This window comes from Anabrus simplex, chromosome 7 (genome assembly GCF_040414725.1).
Source record: "Anabrus simplex isolate iqAnaSimp1 chromosome 7, ASM4041472v1, whole genome shotgun sequence".
Classification (NCBI taxonomy): domain Eukaryota; kingdom Metazoa; phylum Arthropoda; class Insecta; order Orthoptera; family Tettigoniidae; genus Anabrus; species Anabrus simplex.
In genome coordinates, this window is record NC_090271.1 from 100,136,087 (window position 1) to 100,158,456 (window position 22,370).

General features: G+C 38.4%; 1 protein-coding gene across 1 annotated transcript in view; it reads right to left on the reverse strand.

Annotated features, from left to right (window-relative positions):
* Positions 1-22,370, reverse strand: part of Myo10A (Myosin 10A) — a 460,053-nt gene that overhangs the window by 226,355 nt on the left and 211,328 nt on the right. The window contains exons 37-39 of the mRNA XM_068228601.1: positions 19,520-19,768; positions 14,117-14,283; positions 6,580-6,690 (exon numbers count right to left, since the gene is read on the reverse strand). Coding sequence (XP_068084702.1) covers positions 6,580-6,690; positions 14,117-14,283; positions 19,520-19,768 — 527 coding nt within the window. The remainder of the gene's footprint in view (positions 1-6,579; positions 6,691-14,116; positions 14,284-19,519; positions 19,769-22,370) is intronic.

The window sequence follows — 22,370 nt, forward strand, 5'->3', positions numbered from 1 at the left end:
TGGTCCCTTATGCAAGTTCACCGTCGATCACTTTTTCAGTACAGTACTTCCTCAAATTACCACGTTAATGGGACGTTAACACCAAGATCCGTAAGTATGCCGTAGCCGTCCTTTCGTGAGATACAGTTTCTTGGAAAACGTGTGACAGAGGATTTAGAGTTGATGGGACTGAAATTTCTGGACTGTTGATCCGGGAAATTGTTTCTTCGAGGAACAGGAAATGCGGGATTTTTACAACATGATTTAATTAGGATGCTCGCAGGACCACATAATTTGAACTAATAATATGAGAAAACGTAGTTTCTGGGAACGTATAATCGAGGTTCTACTGTATCCACTAAAAAGTATCATGACAGCATGGCTAACATGCATGCATTGTAGGTTACAGTAGTGCCGTTCTACTCTGGGCCTAGTTCACTACGTCCATCACTCCAACCAAAACAACTATCATCTAGATCAGACTAGTCACTTGAATTTACAGATACATTTAATTCCATCTTTGTTATTTAACTCCAAAAAGGTAGCCATCGTAAGTGAATAACCAAACAGTAAACAAGGACAGCCAAGTCATATTAACCCGTAGAGAGCCAGACAACGATATATCGTTGTTTCGTATATACGCGTAAAGTGCCAACCACGATATATCGTTGTTTGGATAGTGCTCAATTCTATACGAGGTAGTACAACTTGGGCCGTCAGATTGCAACATCTTATGTGTCGAGTCCATAGATAATTGTCATTAGATTTTAACTACGCTGCTAGATAGTGCGTAAATTCATTCGCTATCATGCATTGAATTTCTAAAGTCCGTGTTCATCTACGACGTATGATCTCCATGCCGCGTGAGTAAAACGGCGACTAACGGGAGAAGTTATTTTGTCAACGATGACGAACTGGCTGTATATCTTAATACTTTTTGGTGAAGAAGAGGATGATGAAGACTCTGATGAGGAATTCACTCCAACAAGTGAGGAAGGGTAAAGTGAAACTGTTAATGGGAATGATAACGGCGAGTTTTCTGTAAACACTCAACCACATGCTCATTGTCCGAATGTAAACATTGAAAGTGGTAATGACCGTCTGAGTGAGAGTACTGATGATGATGACGGCTGTAACAATATCCAACAGCAACAATTTCCTGTTTTTCGTGAAATTCAATTAGGTCAGGATGCAAAATACCAACTCTAACCTGATTATTATGATACTCCTAGCCCGAGACACACCCCTTCGTCAGATGCAAACCTATAGCGTATTGTTTATTTTTTTGTTTTTTTTTTTCCACGGCTCAATTATTGAATCTCATAACTACAGAGACAAGCAGATATGATAAATCATGTCTTGTCACCATATGCCAGAGCACAGCAGTGGCGCCCGGTTACATTGACTGAAATGAAGGCTTTCATTGCTGTTTTGTTGGAAATGGGTATAACTACAAGGCCGAGCATATTTTCTTATTGGGTCAAAAACTTCCGTTATATTCCGTGGTTTGGAAATATGTTCTCATGAAACAGATTCCAATTGATCTTGGGATTCTTTCATCTTGTGAACAATGATAATGTATCACCATCTGGTCACTGTGACTGCAACCCACGTGCCAGGTTCGATCCCATTGTTGAACATGCCAATTGTATATCACGATACCATTGTACATAACTCTTAAACTATTGAAGATAAAAATGTAAAACTTTACATGTTTATTCATCTAAAATAGGACATTTCAAAGAAGTCATCAATATTTACCGTTGAGTTGAATTTTTTTTTTTTTCTGTTTTGTTTCCGATTTTTAATTTTTGGTGTTTTGAAATTGTTTGGAAAATATTTTTTTTCAAAATAACCAAGAGCATTTTAGTGCTGTAATTTAGTTCAGCAGTAAGAATGTCTTCTTGGTAACATTTAATAAAAATTTCAAGTCATAGTTATAATATTTGTGAACTATATAGTCCAGAGAGTGAGAACCTGCAAAATTCTCTAAATCTGTCTGGCACTCTTGGCATACTGTGAGCAACCGGGCCTGGCACTAAGAGGGTTAAGAACAACATGTGGTTCAAAGCTAGTACGAATTAAGACCTTCATTTGTTCCAAATATATTTCTTAAATTGGATGCATTTATTACCAACATTTCCACATTCCAAGGAGAAAACATGCCCGATGGATTCTGTCATCTAATAGATAAATTCACAAGCAGTATTTTCTGGTTAACTAGACCTGACGATATATCGACAGCGGTGCACGAGATAGGCGCACGCCTGTCAATCCGTCGTCACCTATCAGTTTGAGGGTTAAATGATCCTTATTCACTCTATTCAATTTGTCTCTTGCTTATTTCCTTTTCTTTATTTAAAACAGTGGTTTCCAAACCAGGAGGCATACTCCCATGGGAGGAGTGGGGGAGAGATATACAAGGGGGCTCAGTAAACTTAGTCAGGAAAAAATAAAATCCATGACCTGATAAAATAATAGAGCGAAAAGGTGTTGTTCCTTTACATGATTTGAATTCATCATCCTCACGTATCAGACCACGTGGTCCGTTATCATCTGTCATCTCTTTATTGGATGTCCAATTGATCTTTTCCCAAGGGGCACAATTGTAGAGTTTGTTTCAGTATCCACCTTCTGTCCGAGCTCACAACATATTTCTTTCAGTTCTGTCTCTTGAGTGTCTGTGCACTGAAGCACAGGTTCAATAATTTCTTAAAAGCAAATTGCAGTTATAATTTTTAGGTAAATTAATGTGAGTGGAAATGATTAATAATTAAAAAACTTGAACATGGTGAACACTTGAGACAAAGCATGACTCTATGGTGTGAGAGGCCTGGAATGTGCAGGTGACACCAACAAGAGAGTAGCATAGTTTAAGTACCCGGGAGCCCTCATGATTGGGGACAATCAGGTCAGTGTGAAGATAAAGGCAAGAGTAGCAGCTGGGAACAGGTGTTACTTCACCTTCTAGAAGTTACTGAGGACTGTAATGCTTTCCAGAAGGTTAAAACTCACCCTGTACCGCTTCGGTGCTGTACGAGTGTGTAACATGTATCCTAAACAAGTGCAGCAAGAACTTCCTACAGGTATGGGAGAGAAAGATCTTGAAGAAATTCTTCGGCACAGTTCACGATGGAGGAGACTGGTGCATCAGGACCAACGAAGTCTACACCCTGTACGGTGAACCTGAGATTGTCACAGAGGCCAAAATGAGGAGACTTTGGTACCTCAGGCACGTCGTAAGAATGAGTCAGGATTGAGCGACAAAAAAGATCCTCGATGAACATCCTGCCAGCCAACGAAGATGGGAGAGACCAAGGACAAGATGGTGGAAAACATCCTGAGAGATCTGGAGGCATTATGGACCCGGGGCTGAAAAAGGAGAGCTCTGAACTGAAAGAAGTGGGCAATTGCTAATGGAGATGCCAGGACCGTTCATGGGCTGTAGCGCCGAGAGAGAGAGAGAGAGAGAGAGAGAGAGAGAGAGAGAAAATAATTAATAATTGGATTTAAAGCAGCAGCTTGATATGGACACTTTGTTGATGTCCTGCTTCAGCCACACATCCTATTTTTACAGTACTCTACACTTTTGAATCCTGACATCCTCTCATTTCATTATTCTCATAGTTATTTCTGAAAGCAAAAAAAGTATTCGTAATACCAGTATGGGGATGGGGGGAGAGGCATGGAATTTGTAGAGATTATGAAGGGGTTGCAGCTGGTAAACCTTGGGAACCACTGATTTAAATTAACCTGTTGAGTTCCTCCTCCTGTACCGTTTCCCCAGGTTCTCATCACCTGTATAAACATTTTATCATTTGTCTCTTTCTTCTTTTTGTGTTTATCCAGCTTTCTCTTTCTTATCCTACAAATCAGGATTGAAATATGTCAAATAAGAGATCTCCCTTCAATGAGTGTCGATGCTCATTCCCTCATGATCAAACAAGTGATCTGTAAATAACAGGAATTCATGAGGAGAGAGATCGTCTATGTGGGTATGAAAGGCCAGCCTCATACTGTAAGGGTAGAATACCTGCATCTTACCTGAATGCCCCGAGTTCAATTCCCTGCCAGTCTAAGGATTTCAGTAACAAACGGAGAGGTGCAACAAGGTTCACTCATAAGAGCAACTGAGGATTTGACTGATATGAGACACCGGAGATGTGGTCACAATAGCCATGGGTGACTTCATCAAAGTTTAACCCAGCATACAGCAACTGTGCCATCAGTTTGGTCATTGCATTTCAAGTACTCTGTCTTCTTTTTTCAATATAGGAATATCAGAAGAATGAACAAAAATAGTAGGAGATTTTTTTCAACTTACCTACTCATCCCTTACTTTTTTTTTTTAAATTCCTTCCTTCTTCGTAGGTCTTGGTTGATCATACTAGGATGATTAATAAAATATCATCTTCTTTGCATTTTCCCACTTATGGGAGGTCCACATTCTTGCATCATTTTTTCCACTTCAGACAATCTATACCATCCCAAGATTCGAGTTTTGCGAGGTGCTTGTTGTGATATTCAAGCATTTTCTGTGTAATTGGGCAACCTTGAATTTCTTCCACTCATCACTTGTCTAGCCAAGCCAATCAACCATCACACATCTTCATTTCCACTACATGAAGTGCCTATTCATGTTCTGATATAGGCCAGCATTTGTTTCTAAATCACTGTGCAGTAATCTTTAGATTTTAGATGCAATAGAATTATCTTATCACATAGTAATCCAGTAACCTAGAGCCATTTAATCCATGTGGCGCTAACTCATGTATTGACATCAGCAATAGTAGTACAAGAAGATGTAATGCATCTTGTGTGTGCCTGTTTGAATGCCATGCACTATGCGGATTGCTTCCAGAACACACCTGTCTAATCCAGTTGGTGATAGCGCAGCTTGTGAGTCAGCGGCTACATTACCACTGCATCTGTATGTAAGGACAGCCTCTCACTGAGGGAAATAAGACCTTGGTGTCTCCAAAAACTGTAAAAGTATTTGGTGAGACGTAAAGCCAATAACATTATTAGAAACGAGACCGCCACCAGCTGGCGAACCCTGAGGTCCGAGTAGGCAACGACCAATACGGGCAATGTGGGGTTTAGGGACATTCAAGAGACTCTTTCATGCCCATCAGGACTTGACTTTACTTGTGTGAACTTAGTAGGACCAACCTTAAACTCTAATCACTCGGTAAAGATAGTTGCAAGATGGATTTATAATCTTTCGATAGTATTCCCATTTTTTTATGTACAGTATATATATTGTAAATACCAAGCAGTTATTGAGTGTCTTTCTTTCTTGTCTCAAGTGTTATGTATGTGCAGTAATTTTCAGAGAGTCATCGGAGACTAATTCTGTATTCACAAGTGCAGACAGGCTTGTCATTTTTGTTAATAAATCAAGACCTGTTGTCTAGTCAGGAAATTGGTTTCTTTGGGACACATCAATGCACAAACCCAGATATTTGAATTGGGTGACTTCATTAAGTTTACAGGAATTGTGTCAACCATTTGATTACTGAATTCCAAGTACTCTATCTTCTTCAAATTTAATTCCATACCAAATGTTTCGAGGTGCATGTTTTACTCTTGCACCTGTTGACCAAGGCACTTGGGTTTTTCATTTGCTAAACATAACAATGTCAGCATATAATAATGTCCATGGATGTCTTGCGTGAATATTGTTCATGATTGCCTTTGTGCAGAGTATGAAGAGGAATGGGGACAAGGCTGATCCTTGATGGACGCTGACACTTATCTGAAAGGTATACAACATTCCAAATTCACAGTGTACTGAGCTAGTGAACTTCCATCCAGTTGACATACACTTCAGGTACAGTGTGTTGTCTCATTGCCAATCACATACGATCATGTGGTAAACTGTCAAATGCCTTTTCCAAATCAAGGATGGCCATGTAAATTGTGAGGGTTAAATAAATATATAAATATCAATGCAAATGTTTATTGAGTTAGACTGCCGAACAATGAACACTAAATTACTGTTTAGATTGAGTTAACACAGCCCAGAATAACAGAAATAATTTGCTTTCAGGGTTGTGCTGTGTGAAATGAGACACTGCTATTCTTATTGTTAGTGTCTGAGGATACTGCAGTGAAGCTTTATATGCATGTTCCAAAAGGTAGATATGTAGGTGTGAAAAGTGCTCAAAAAAAGTGAATTACAATATGAATACAGAACTTTATCATGGATAATCTCCAGGAATTCAGTTTCTCCCATATTATTTTCAGTGATATCCTTTGATGATCAGTAGGGCCCGGATGTTGATGCGTTAATATGTTAGAATGCAAACTTACTCGTGAGTGTAACAAGTTTATTCAAACCCGGTTAACAATCCTGTTATGTGGTTTGCATAAAGATTAGGAGCTCAGCCTCCTAGAACTCCCTGAAAGTTATGTTACTCTCATTACGTTACGGAGGAACAGGCTAGACCACACCTCCTACTCGACAAATTAGTTTGCATTCTAACGTATTACTGCATCAACATCCGGGCTCTAATGATCAGAGTATTTCAAAGGTAATTCTATCAAATTTACACACATCATTAGAACATAAAAACTGCTGCTGGGAACAATAGTTACCTGAGACTGTGATTGGCAGTCACCATCTCCAACTTGGTTCTCATCTCACTGCTGATGCGTAGTTTCCCAATACTGCCAGGAGCTGGTCGGGCTGCACCCACTTCATATGCCCTGCAGTAACATGAACATTTCCCATGATGCAAAGAAGTGGATATTTCAAAGATTAAAATCAAGTTAACCCCAAGAAAACATCATAAACCATCTAAATTCACCAGAAGGAGGAAATATGACCCCAGCTACTTAATAAATAATGCTGTGTATAAGGAGAGATCCAAAACACCCCTAAGCGACAAACTGGTAACGATTATTGATAAACTAAAAAATATTATAATACCAATATAAATGGTCCGTTATTGGACATTATAAATTTTCCAGCTAGCTCATTCTTGGTTGCCAGCGTTTCGCCCTCATGTGCTAGGGTGGGCTCATCAGTTGGTACCTAGCACACTTACCAATACGCTGGCTAGTGCATACCGTGGAGGCCACTGCGTAGGCTAACTGGAGCCACCGGCAGTGCCAATGCACTACGAGACTTTGTCTCATCACTAAAAATTGATGCCTGCTTGGCCATCAGCCAGCGTATTGGTAAGTGTGCTAGGTACCAACTGATGAGCCCACCCTAGCACATGAGGGCGAAACGCTGGCAACCAAGAATGAGCTAGCTGGAAAATTTATAATGTCCAATAACGGACCATTTATATTGGTATTATAAATTTGCTCATTCAGGACAAATATTTCAGATTCCCTATGGGAATCAACATCTATATCATCTAAAAAATATTGCCGAAGAAATTGTTCCTATGAAAAAGAGAAAGAAACACGCCTGGTGGAATGAGAAATATGATATGGCAACACAGAAAAGACACAAAGCATGACTAAATGACCAACAAAAGAAAACGGCACAATCTCGACATGAACTAACTATTGCTAGAAGACAAATGGCCAAAGAACTTAGAAGAATTAAAAGAGACCATAAAAAATAATTTAAAAAAAAAAAACTAGCTAACACAGATGAATCATTCAAACAACATAAGACACGAAACTATTACAGGACATTTAAACAATATCAATCAGGATATATTCCACCTACACTCATGATGAGAAATAAACAAGGACAACTAGCACACAATTATCAGGAGAATGCCAAAATTCTAGCTGATCACTTCAAAGAATTACTAAATGCTGAAGACCCAAAAGAATACCTAGAATTTTCACCTGATCCAAAAAATAAAACACGCTTAGACAAGGTTATTCCACCAGATTTCCATGAGGTATTTCAAGCGATTAATTGGCTCAAGAATTATAAAGCTGCAGGAGAAAATCAAGTGGTTGCAGAGCTGTGGAAGAATGCAAATTACCAAACACTTCAAAACCTACACAAACACATCATAGACATACGGAACTCTGAAAAACTGCCTGCAGAATGGAATACAGGTATAATTCATCCAATATAAAAAAAAGGGGGATAGACTGGATCCAAATAATTACCGAGGAATCTCTCTACTTGATATCACATATAAGATCCTGTCTAGAATTATCCTCACGAGAATTCAAGAACAGCTCGACCAAGAACTTGAAGAGTATCAGGGGGGATTTCGACCTGGAAGAAGTTGCCCTGACCAAATCATTAGTCTTAAGTGGATTATGAACCATCAAAGAATGAGAAACAAAAAACTAGTTATCACTTTTGTTGACTTCAAGAAAGCATATGACAGTATTCATCGTCAGTCATTACTTAAAATCCTTAAAGAATTTGGGTTACACCAGAAACTCATTAATCTCGTTGGTGTTACACTCAAAAACTCTATAGCAAAAGTTAAATTCCGAGGAGAGTTGTCTGAATCATTTGAAATCCGGACTGGACTGCGACAGGGGGATGATCTCTCACCAATACTGTTTAACTGTGCATTGGAGAAAGTCATGCGAGAATGGTCTAAGAAATGTCAGCCAAACATCAAGATTGGCAAAAATATCAAACTTAATTGTCTAGCACTTGCAGATAACCTTGTGCTACTTGCAAGTAGTGTGGAAGAGGCTGAATTCCAAATTGAAGAATTAGAACAAATAGCAGCAAAAATTGGATTTCAAATCTCCTTTGAAAAGACGGAAATGATGCCATCCTTCAAAGTGGAAACAACGCCTATCACACTGACTAATAACAAACAAATTAAGGTTGTTAATAAATTTAAATATCTTGGAGAGATTATAACTTGGAACTTAAAAGAGAAAATATCAGTTGAAAATAGAATTACCAAATTAAAACAAGCACAAGACATTACTTGGGCAACCTACAAGAAGAAATCTCTCTCAATAAATGCAAAATTTAAACACTACAACTCCGTTATTAAGCCTGAAGCAACCTATGCTAGTGAAACCTTATTCAATTTGAATACGAAATCAACTACAGATAAATTACAGAAAACAGACGAACCATTAGAACAATTCTGAACAAAAAACTCCAAGTAGATGGACAATGGCAATTACTACCCAATGAAATTGTATACCAGGAGACTGAGTCTATAACAGATACAATGAGGAAAAGAAAAGTTGCTTTTTTTTCTGTTACATATCACAACCACCAGAGACTAGGATACTCAAACATTTATTCAACTACTTTGGAAAAGTAAAACTAAAAATCACTGGTTCAAAGAAGTCCAAGAAGATTTAAATGAATTAGGCTTGACAATTCAACAAATTGAAAACAGAAGAGAAGAGGATCCTGGGAAATAACAACGTGAGTCTTAAACTGAAGACCTATACACGCAAATAGTACAACATAACTGACAAAGAACGGCCAGCCAGGTCAGAGAGAATGAAACATTTCTGGGAACAAAAGAAAAATCAACCAAATTTGTAACCAATATTCATAAGACTTGACTATATATAGATTGTCAGTGCTCCAATGTGAGCATAACATAAATTTAAAAAAAAAAAAAAAAACAGTAGAAATGTTACGGAGTTCAAAAATAAGTAATAACGTTCTTGTTGTAATTGACTTGCCAATCTACAGTAGATGGTGTTTCTCTTGTGGCCCTTAATACCCTTATAAAAAGGTTTAGTTCCAGTTAGGTGCAGTATGAAAAAGGAAAGGGCAGAGGGGTGGAAAATAATAATTAATCCAATTAAATCAGCAAGAGAAATGTAATAAAACTGGAGTTTGTCAACGATGATGATGATGATGAACCAAGACACTAAATTATTCCAGTCATAATGATAGGAACACGAAAAGACACACATAATAGGATGAACACAATGACAGGTCAACTACTTAAAACCCGCCATTTTCACCTGTGACTTACGTTGCATACTCAGTGTATAGAATTCTGTGCACAATTTCAAGTAATACGTTTAATTAAACAAATGCGATGTTTAAATTTCTTATATCCATTTTATTTGGCATTCTACCTGAGGCTATTTCCTGATTAATGCAGAAGTATTGCATCCGTCTGATGGCGCAGGATATAGCAAATGCAGTCTCATCTCATTTATATGTGTGACTATAGAATCTGCTCAGGTATGTGTAGTGCTGAGTGATGACATTCACAGCATGACTAGTACACTGTTTCTCATAGGGTTAGTTGCACTACATTAGCACATTCTGGCTCTGTGATGAAAGCAATGGCTAACTACTTCACTCCTCCTACGCCTCATTATAGCACAATCTCTGGTCCTTTGGTTATCTTAATGACTTTGACAGGAACACATTTGGCACGCAAATCCTGTTTACAAGAAGTAGAGCAAGTCTATAATTCTGCATCAATTCTGTCTTGCGATTTGAGAGAAGTGCGATGTTTCTTAAAAGTCTTAATGTGTAAAGATAGGAAGAACTAATGCAAACAATTTTATGAATGATGAAATATGTGCCATGCACCCATCCTAAATCATGTGTTGAATTTATTTCCTTTAGTTTGTGTAAACTGAAGTATTTATTAAGTACATACTATTTTCTTGCTAGGGTCTTTCAGTGAAAATTCACTGATATGGGTTTTTGGCACTCGTTAGTTTATCCTCGTATGGAAAGTTTCTCTATTGTAATGTTATTTCCAGACAGCCGGGCTGAGTAGCTCAGGCAGTAGAGCGTTGGCCTTCTGTGCCCATCTTGGCATCTTGAATCCCAGCTCAGTCTGCTGGTATCTGAAGGTGCACAAATACATTGGCCTCGTGTCATTAGACTTACTGGTGCATAAAAGAACTCCTGCAGGACAAAATGTTGGCACTTCGGAGTCTCCGAAATCCATAACATTTTAGTTAACATTATTACTTTTGCTAGTTGCTTTTACGTCGCACCGACACAGATAGGTCTTATGGCGACGATGGGACAGGGAAGAGCTAGGAGTGGGAAGGAAGCGGCCATGGCCTTAATTAAGGTACAGCCCTAGCATTTGCCTGGTGTGAAAATGGGAAACCATGGAAAACCATATTCAGGGCTGCCGACAGTGGGGTTCGAACCTACTACATTCCGAATACTGGATACTGGATGCACTTAAGCGACTGCAGCTATCGAGCTCGGTAACATTATTATTGCTGTTGTTGTTTCCAGGCACACGATATTTAGTAAAATAATACAAAGGATGATTTTGTTCTCAATACACAATGAGTTAGAAAACTTCCTCTGCATTATGGAGGTCTGAATACGAGACAGGTAAAATGCATGAAGTTATTTAGAACATAACTAACACTGAAGTAATTTGACTGAACAGCAACTGCCATGACAAAAGTAATTAATAGACATTCTTCTGTCCCTGCATCCATCAGAGAAATTTAAGCTATAGCAGACCTACCTTAATAGAGTAGTGGTGGTGATAATTATTGTTTTAAGAAGAAGTACAACTGGGCAACCATCCTCTATTAACACTAATCAGAGGAAAAAAATGAAGATGTAGGGATAGGCCCTTTAGCATTATTAAACATTTATAAACTTAAAAGAATACACTGATTTATTACAGTGCTGTTGCCTGAGCTCTAGAGTTTTTATTTATTTTTCAGAATTCCCATGTTGTTATACATAACCTCTGTTGCTATGTTCATAGTTATGGCCAAAGAACTTTCTTTTTTCCAAGTCACTGACCCAAGCACGGTTCTGCTACCTAGGAGCGGCCTTGTGATACTACCCTAGGTGTGCTGCCCTCTGAAGAAAGGTATCTGAGTGTGTCCTAGAGAGAGAACAGCAGCTAACTATAAACAGAACGTATCAGCCAGAGAAAGACAACGGCCATGAAGGGCATGAAAACGAAAGACTTCCTAGCCCTCAAATGCTCTAATACGAGGGGAGATCAAATATAAACAGGATTTTATTTAAATTAATTTACTGAAAAACACAAGGAAATTACAATTTATTTTTCCACATAGTTTCCTGCTTTGGAAATGCATTTGTCCCAGCATATGGGCAGCTTTTTGATGCCCTCATCATAAAAAGAACAGGGTTGTGTCACCAGCCCGTTGCGCACGAAGTCTTCCACACTTGTCATCTTCAAATCGTTGCCCTCCTAGAGCTTCTTTAAGTGGTCTAAACAAATGGAAATTGCAGGGCGATAAGTCCGGCCTGTAAGGAGGATGATCAAGTGTAGTCCAGTGCATTTCCTGTAGCTTGGAGACAGAGCCGCAGTATGTGGCCGTGCATTGTCGTGGACGTGGACGACCTGTCAAACCGATTGGTCGTCTCGCCTTGTTCAACAACTTGCAGTAGTAAGCAGCATTGATTGTGCGTCGCTCATGCCCATCGATCGTCGTCAATAATGTCTTAAACCGCACAAATGTTTTTGTCCGTAATGCTGGTCCAAGGACGGTGATCATGTTGCTGATTTTTCACACGTTCTCATCCTTCCTTGAACTTTTTATGCCAGGCAAACACCCGTGTCCTTGACAATTTTTAATCACTGAACTCTGCAGTCGATCTGGCAAATTTCTGCTGCTGTAACTCCTTCATGAGCAAGAAATATTATAATTATGCGTTGCGCAGTGGAGGGGTGCACATGTTGCTCTGACATCATGAGTGTTACTGACAAAATGGTGGGAAATACCTAACAGCACGTTCTCCCCACTCCTAACAGTCCTGCCTAAGCATAGCAGAAGCACGGGGCCAGTCCTACCAACTGTTGATGTTTAGGAACAAAAATCCTGTTTATATTTGATCGACCTTCATACCTATAATCACAGATTAGTAAATAAAAATATCCTCCTTTCCATCACAATAATGATCTTTTGATTATTCAGTCTATATTAAGTTATACATTAATATGGGACATGTTTCGTCTTGTTTTAGGACATCCTCAGCTGTGTTTACTTGTTATAGATCAAAATTGACACAGAGAATAAGGATCCATAAAACACTACATAATCAACTACACTTACATTAAAATGTCTTGTCCATGACAAGGGCAGTAATAAAAATTCCAATAGCATCCTTGTTGTGGGCCACTGAATGCATTTTTTTGTACAGTACACATTTTTAAGCTATCTTTGTCTTCAAGCTAATGCCGAACACTGGCTTTGGTAATGCCGTACTTTATTGCAGCTGCACAATTATTCTTCATTTCCGCATGTTTAATAACCATTAACTTAAAACTGGCATCATAATATTGACGAGAACCCGCTGAAAATTTGCTGGCAACAAATGTTCCATTTGTTTCCACATGATGATCTATAACGAAAATATTCCTGCTGTTTATAAATATGTTCCTTTTACTAAACGTCAGGTTCAGTAGATGCTTTCTAAGTCTGCCACAGAGTAGTCATGGCCTTTCTAGGAATTCGAAGGGTCGCATCTTTGCTATTCCAATTTGAATGACATTTCCTGCGCAGTTGGGGCTCAGAAGCACATTATGGTCGACCTTGAGATTAGCTCAAGAGAGTAATGTTGTGAGGTCATTCTGCAGATTTAATAAACACTTTGTAGAGGCTTCACTATTTTTCCAGAACCAGTGACGTTACATGGAGGCACCGTACAACCGGTTGCCGCGGCTAGCGATGTATAGGTTTAATAAAGATGTGGACGGTGAAGTCAATGAGTTTTGTTCACGCGCTGGAGTGGGGTGTGAAGGGAAGCAGCGTAGTAACAAATATAAGACTACCCTTGATTTTTCACATTAAATTCTGAGGGAAGAAATGTATCTTGGATTCGGAGATAATATGGTATTATTGTGGTGGACAGGTCGAGTTTGTATTTACTAAGCTGTGATTATACATACTATATATCCACCATGTACCAAAATGAAATTTATAACTTGTAATGATCTAATACCGCCAAGGTCAGAAAAGAACAAGAACTGATCAAGTAAGGTCGTGTAGGATAGATGAAAGAGAGGAGCCTAGCAAAAGTAGGTGGAACCAATACCAGGACTCAGCTTAAGCCCCCAATGGTCACCAATCAATGCTCCCAAGTTAAGAGCCTCTGGGGCAAGCCTTTACTGATGCTGAGAGATTAATTCTAATGCACTGCTGAATGACGATTACATAGTAAGGTGTGAATTCAAAATGCAAAAGCAGAATTTAAAGGCCCTGACTGTACATTACAAACAATATTCAAAGTGGCACTCACTTCATCCCAGTTCTTTCCTTCAATTCATTTCCTCTCTTGTTTGGTCCTGATTGGCTGTCCTTTCTGGGTACTGGTGCTTGTCCTGAAGATAACCTTTCTTGGGCTATGATGGTTCCAGCAACCTCAAATTCCTCCCATTCAATACCTTCAGGTAGTTCACCATACTCCTGCAACATTAAACTAAATTTAGGTCTTCCAACACATTTACCTATAAAACACATTAGCAATCAATGTTGATGTTCTTATATTCTTCAATTCAGAACCATATCCTTGCTTTTTATCTTGATACCTGGAAATGCTTTCATATTAAATAAAGAATCAGGGGTTAGAAAAGGCTGTAATCTTTCACCTTTGCTGTTCGTAGTTTACATGGATCATCTGCTGAAAGGTATAAAACGGCAGGGAGGGATTCAGTTAGATGGAAATGTAGTAAGCAGTCTGGCCTATGCTGACGACTTGGTCTTAATAGCAAATTGTGCCGAAAGTCTCCAGTCTAATATCTTGGAACTTGAAAATATGTGCAATGAGTATGGTATGAAAATTAGTCTCTTGAAGACTAAATTGACGTCAGTAGGTAAGAAATTCAACAGAATTGAATGTCAGATTGGTGATACAAAGCTAGAACAGGTCGATAATTTCAAGTATTTAGGTCGTGTATTCTCCCAGGATGGTAATATACTAAGTGAGATTGAATCAAGGCGTAGTAAAGCTAATACAGCGAGTTCGCAGTTGCGATCAACAGTATTCTGTAAGAAGGAAGTCAGCTCCCAGAAGAAACTATCTTTACATCGGTCTGTTTTCAGACCAACTTTGCTTTATGGGAGTGAAAGATGGGTGGAATCAGGATATCTTATTCATAAGTTAGAAGTAACAAACATGAAAGTAGCAAGAATTCAAAAACCGGGCGAGTTGGCCGTGCGCGTAGAGGCGCGCGGCTGTGAGCTTGCATCCGGGAGACAGTAGGTTCGAATCCCACTATCGGCAGGCCTGAAAATGGTTTTCCGTGGTTTCCCATTTTCACACCAGGCAAATGCTGGGGCTGTACCTTAATTAAGGCCACGGCCGCTTCCTTCCAATTCCTAGGCCTTTCCTATCCCATCGTCGCCATAAGACCTATCTGTGTCGGCGCGACGTAAAGCCCGTAGAAAAAAAAAAAAAGAATTCAAAATGCTGGTACAAACAGGTGGGAACAATGGCAGGAGGGTGCTCAGAATGAGGAGATAAAGGATAATTTAGGAATGAACTCGATGGATGAAGCAGTATGTATAAACCGGCTTAGGTGGTGGAGTCATGTGAGGTGAATGGAGGAGGATAGGTTACCTAGGAGAATAATGGACTCTGTTATGGAGGGTAAGAGAAATAGAGGTAGACCAAGACGATGATGGTTAGACTCAGTTTCTAACGATTTAAAGATAAGAGGTATAGAACTAAATGAGGCCACAACATTAGTTACTAATCGAGGATTGTGGCAACGTTTAGTAAATTCACAGAGGCTTGCAGACTGAACGCTGAAAGGCATAACAGTCTATAATGATAATACATGTATGTATGTATGTATATAAAAAGAAAGGGAAAGAACAGGGGAAAAATAGAAAATTAATTGATTTTATACTGTATTTTTCATTTGTGTTGTTCAACTACTGAATCAAAGCTACTATTAATGATATTAAATGTTTTTACAATTATAAATCAATATGCCATGCAACTGTGATCACTGAGAGTGAGGGGGGCAGGGGGTCAACTGAACAACAACAACACAAACCGTATGACCTCGGGCCTTTCGATGCGAGTGTCATCCAGGTGGCCCAAGTATCAACATTGGCTTTTGATTTGCAGCCATCCAACAGTGCAGCAAAATTCTACTGGACAGTTAATTTTGTTGGGTAGATGCAAGCGTGCACCACCAAAGGTTTCTAACATGCCAACAATTATGACAATAAAGATTCATGTCATGGGACAATACAAATTATGATTTGGAATGTCAAGATCTTTGCCCAAGCTTCAAACGTTGGCCACGTCTACCAGAACTGAACCTGCAAAGTTAGGATTGTGAGTCAAACACACTAGTTCTGTTCCACCAGGGTGGCTAGAAGGAAATAATGTGATGAGAAAGTAGTCTGACTACCCACAACAACATTAGGGGAATTAGTGGTTCAGACTGTCATAGTGTCACTCCTAATTCCATCTACAGGTAATAAAGACTATGACACAGCCTAACGGTTTAATAATAATATTAACCTGTTTACTCTTAGATGGAACATCAAAATACTCAACTAAACAAATTCAAATTTGAATTATGGTACTTATTTTATTATTTATTAATCTGTCTGAAATTATTATAGACGACTACAAAGATTCAGAATACTACAAGTTTATAAATTAAGAGCTTACAGCAGTTCTGAATAAATAAAATGAAAAATTGAGCAACCAAACAAAATATATATGGTGTACTCAGTGTATGAACCTGAAGATAAATGTAAATGATGTCCAAATATTCCAACTGAACCGTTTAACACTGTGAGGGCAACGGTGTGGATGACATCTTTGCTGATTCTGAGTCTGTTGCAGATTTCAACAACGTAATCATGCTTCTGGCTCCGACCAAAAGTCCCATAACTTCAAGGTTCTTGAAATGATATTTATTCATGTAGTAGAGGACGAAAGTTTGGGACAGTCTGGTGCAAAAAGGAATTGGACAGAGATTAATAAAAATGATCATGGCATTGTATAAGGAATGTTGTAGTTGCGTGCAAACACAAGTTGGCAGGACAAGTTGGTTCAAAATAACTAGTGGGCTGAGACATGGAAGTGTTCTATCACCAATCCTGTTTACAATAGTAATGGATGACATCATGAGAACAGCAAAAGCAGCATATGGAGGGAGAGAAATGAACATGATGTTATTTGCAGATGATATTGTGATTTGGGGAGAAGACGACAGGAAGGTTCAAGAACAGTTGAATGTGGTGAATGAGAAGATCAAAGAATGTGGATTGAAAATAAGTGTAGAAAAGAGTAAAACTCTTGTTACGACTAGAGGGGAGAAAGAAGGGAAAGGTCAGATTAGACTTGCAGACAAGCCCCTGGAAGTAGTGGAAACGTTTAAATACCTGGGGTGTGAATTAATGGAGAATGCTCGACTGGATGCTGAGATTAGTAAAAGGATTCAAGCTGGAAGTTGTTTCTATCATAGTGTAAGAAACATGTTATGGGACAAAGATGTGCCAACGGAAGCAAAGGATATTATGTACAAGATGTATTACGTACCCATAACAACTTACGGAGCAGAAACTTGGACAATGACAAAGAAGGATGAGAGTCGAATACAGGCGTCCGAAATGAAGTTCTTGAGGAGTATGATGCAGAAGAGTAGAAGAGACAAAATAAGGAATGAGAAAACCTGGGAAGAAATTGGAGTGGAAAAAATGAATGATAGAATAGAGAAGAGGCGACTAAGATGGTTTGGGCACATAAAGCGAATGAGCGACGAAAGAATGCCAAAAAAGGTGATGGAAATGCAAATCCAAGGAAGGAGAGTCCGTGGACGACCACGGTTGAGATGGAAGGATACCATCCAATGTAGCATTATAGAAAGAAACCTGGACTGGGACACAGTGTTGGAGGAGGAGTGGTGGAAAGACCAAAGAAAGTGGAGAGGAACCATATTTGCCCCTACCTGGCTACAGCTGGATAAAGGGAAATGATGATGATGATGATGATGATGATGATGATTATGATGATGATGATGACTAAAGGACACATAGATTGTATCCATTATCTTTCCCCTTTGTCAAATTCTACTAGGTGTGTCGCATCAACTTTGAAATCTGGCAGTCGATGTGATTATATAGCTGCTTTTTTGTTTCTTTGTTGGGGGCTATGATGTCTATTTGACAAGTTCTGGTAGTAGAGATACTATGAACGTCTTCATGGACAACACTGTTGGAATCTTTCAATCTCTTGGCCATTACAGAATGAATGCTGTGATGTCTGGCATTAATTTCAATATTTTGAGTTTTCCATGTATATTTTGTATCTTTCACAGAGGTATCTTTCTAATAACCGCAACTTTCTGAAATACTTTAATATGTTATGAATTCTAAAAATGATCTTTGTGAATATAAAGTGATTTTTTCAATAATTAATTTGTTCTGACAAGCAATTTCTCTCATTTTATTGTAGGCATTGGCTTACCTTGTACCTTTCTTTGACTTATGAGAATGAGTGACTTCAGTTTATTGTGTCTTTATTCATTTTACAGTATCTTTCTTTCAAGATTTTATGTAGTCTGTTGAATTTTCACTTTCAATGATAAGGGATATCTAATGATCATAAATTTAAATCTGCATTCTCAAACACAGAATTTTAATTTCACCAAACGAAAATTACTACACATGACACTAAATAATCAATCAATCAATCAATCAATCAATCAATCAATCAATCAATCAATCAATCAATCAATCAATCAATCAATCAATCAATCAATCAATCAATCTATACTGATCTGCATTTAGGTCAGTCGCCCAGGTGGCAGATTCCCTATCTGTTGCTTTCCTAGCCTTTTCCTAAATGATTTCAAAGAAATTGGAAATTTATTGAACGTCTCCCTTGGTAAGTTATTCCAATCCCTAACTCCCCTTCCTATAAATGAATATTTGCCCCAGTTTGTCCTCTTGGATTCCAACTTTATCTTCATATTGTGATCTTTCCTACTTTTATAAACGCCATTCAAACTTATTCGTCTACTAATGTCATTCCACGCCAACTCTCCGCTGACAGCTTGGAACATACCACTTAGTCGAGCAGCTCTTCTTCTTTCTCTCAATTCTTCCCAACCCAAACATTGCAACATTTTTGTAACGCTACTCTTTTGTCGGAAATCACCCAGAACAAATCGAGCTGCTTTTCTTTGGATTTTTTCCAGTTCTTGAATCAGGTAATCCTGGTGAGGGTCCCATACACTGGAACCATACTCTAGTTGGGGTCTTACCAGAGACTTATATGCCCTCTCCTTTACATCCTTACTACAACCCCTAAACACCCTCATAACCATGTGCAGAGATCTGTACCCTTTATTTACAATCCCATTTATAAGAAGCATTATTTTTGGACTTTCATAGTTTTCTGAAAATAATCTATATTTATCCATCTATTTATTCCTAAAGGTTTAGGTGAGAGAGAAAAAATATATGAGTCAATCTAGAATGTCTATAAATCATAGCTATTTGTATATTACCTGCAGTAATATTACATTCAATACAAAAACTGAAAATTTCAGTCCAATTAGAAGTTTGAACTATTGCTTAGAAGTATGTTACAACTATATACCAACTAAAAATTACCATGGATGATATAAACAGACATATCATTTCAGGTAAAAATACATTTCTATGTATGTACCTGTGAATGTTGCTGCTGCTGAGGGGTGGTCTTGCGTTGGTGCTGGCGTAGTTTAAACTGCAGAAAGCTATCAGAAGTGTCTTCCTGGTCAGTCTTTGGTGGAGGCCACCGCCACTTACCAATTCGAACTGTTTTAGCACGACCATATGGGTCTAAAAATGGCCGTGCCCCAGATGGATCCATATGGTCTGGAGGTGGAGGCATTGGTGGTGGAGGAGGAGGTGGAGGTATCATCCCAGGAGGGGAAACCTGGAACAAATACAAGAAAAAATTACTTTTTAACATGTATATTATTTAGTAAAAATACAGAAGACAACAAAATATTGCCAATAAGGAAAGCAAAGCTATCGCCAAACAGGTCATGACAATTCCTTGAAGAGACGACGTCAAAAGATTACAATACCCATAATAACAGCACTAGGTGAGATAGAATGATCAGTCTTATGTCCAATATCTTTGGCCCCAGGAACTAATATGTATGGTACTTGTTTTTGTTGTAGTTTGAAGGACTCCAGAGCTATAAACCAGTAAAGAAGTACTGTTTCTAAATTTCTCAACTTCCTGACAGGTAATCAAACCTACACTCTCAGCCTTTATGTCGCCAATCTTTGTGGTTCACATATTAGAAAATGATAACAGGACTCCATAATACAAACCACCAAAATACGGTTTTAATTGCCAAAATACTATCCTCTTACAGATATATGGAACAACATGGGAATCTGCACTGAATATCTTTTGGCCTTCAACTTTTGGTTTGGTTTGCTATAATGCAACCAGTGCAATCATGTAGGGATAGCATCTCTGGCTCTTACTCTGAAACATCAGATTCAAATTCTGGCTTGTTCACAGATTTTAATCTTAGTCTGAGGTTCAGAACAGCTTCACAAGATTAAATGGGGAACTAAGTAATGAGAGAGGCATAGGACCAGATCACGAAATCCACGTAAGATGGCTAACAATATCATCATGGCGGGCCTGTAACATGACTCCAATATCTGCAGACCATTTCACTGGGCATCAACTGTCTTGGCAGGACAAGGACCTTAATGAGTTTTATGCATCACAATTTTATTTTATTTTTCTTCTCTTGCTGTACTGCACAAACCTATGACAAGTGTAGATATATTGGCATCATACAAGGCATACCGGTACTGACTCATTGCTAAATAAGATCATTTGTTAAATGATTTTCAAAGAAAGATAGATTATAGGCAACACAGTCAAACTGGGAAAGGAGAATTAGTGAGGAAGAGCAACTCATCAAAACAAGAATGAAAAATACATGTTACAGAGACATAATTATACAATTAGGACTTTCCACAAATATTTCAACATTTCACCTCTCACAATTTCTAAGTTACCAATGATGCTACTTTTTCTTCTAAATGTCAATTCACATATTAGTGAATGACCACACTGACCCTGAATTTCTAGGGACAGTTGAAGCTGAATATTTAATTCTGTAGATGGGTTTCATATTTTGATAAACTGAAGCCAAGTCATGAGTGATACAAATGATGGTGAGAGATGCTAAGCAAATCTTTTAAAATACCTACAATGGTACTAACCTGGATTCCAACACATTTTAATAGCTCTTATGTGCAGTTTGTACAATGAACTTTTATTAGGAATATTGTAGTACTTGTGTACCTTGTCCATACACAGTTAATACTGATTGCTGTTTTCAGCAGCAAAGTGTTTTAACATGTTTTAAGGGGACGTCGAACTAGATAACCATCCCATTTTAACTCCCAGTAATGAAAAAGGAAGAAGAAGGGCCACTTAGAGCGTGAACAAACTAAAATACCTAACAGCAAATATGGAGAATAGGAATAAGAAATGGGAGAGAGATAAAAAATTTGCAGTTGCTGTGGAGAACAGGCTAATGACAAAGAAGGATTAAAATTGAGTACAGGCAGAAGAAATGAAATTTCTGACAAGTATATTACAGAAATAAAAACATGAGGAAACCACTGGAAGTGGAAAAGTTAAATGATGGAATAGACGAATAAAGAAAGAATGCCAAAATAAACTAGACAAGTAAAAATTACAGAAATGAAGAAGGGCATAAAACATCTGGACATGGATTGGTACATCATACATGATAATGGTCAAGGAGATTGAGTAAAATTGCATTTTACTAGATCTAGTTTCATTTGGATTTCATCTAGACAAGGGAGGATAATGGAAGAAATATAACGGAAACTTTATAGTTCAGAGATGATTTATTAAAGTTGCTCGTACACATGTAACACTTTGATCAGCTTTGACAACAGAGCTATGGTGCAAGTGGATGCCAAAGATTACCCAAGAGACTAACGGACCCAGCAGTAGAAGATAAGAATAAGAAAGATAAATCTAGAGATTAAGGTTATTGTTCATATTTCAAACCCCCAAACCCCATGGCACTACAGCCCTTGAAGAGCCTTGGCCTACCAAGTGGCCACGGTTTTGCCCAAAGGCCTGCAGATTATGAGGTGTCGTGTGGTCAGCACGATGAATCCTCTTGGCCGTTATTCTTAGCTTTCTAGACTGGGGCTGCTATCTCACCGTCGGGTAGTTTCTCAATTCTAATCACGTAGGCTGAGTGGACCTCGAACCAGCCCTCAGGTCCAGATAAAAATCCCTGACCTGGCCGGAAATCGAACCCGGATCCTCCGGGTAAGAGGCAGGCATGCTACCCCTATGTTCGTATTTCAAGGAAAGTAAAATAGAAGAATTTATCTTCAGGAAAAAAACATTACAAATTCTACACAAAATGTGAACAATCTGTAAATATTTGTATAAGGGGTAAATCTTTGCCTTTGCAAGAACTGTCCAAAATTAGGTCAATGATAATAATGATAAC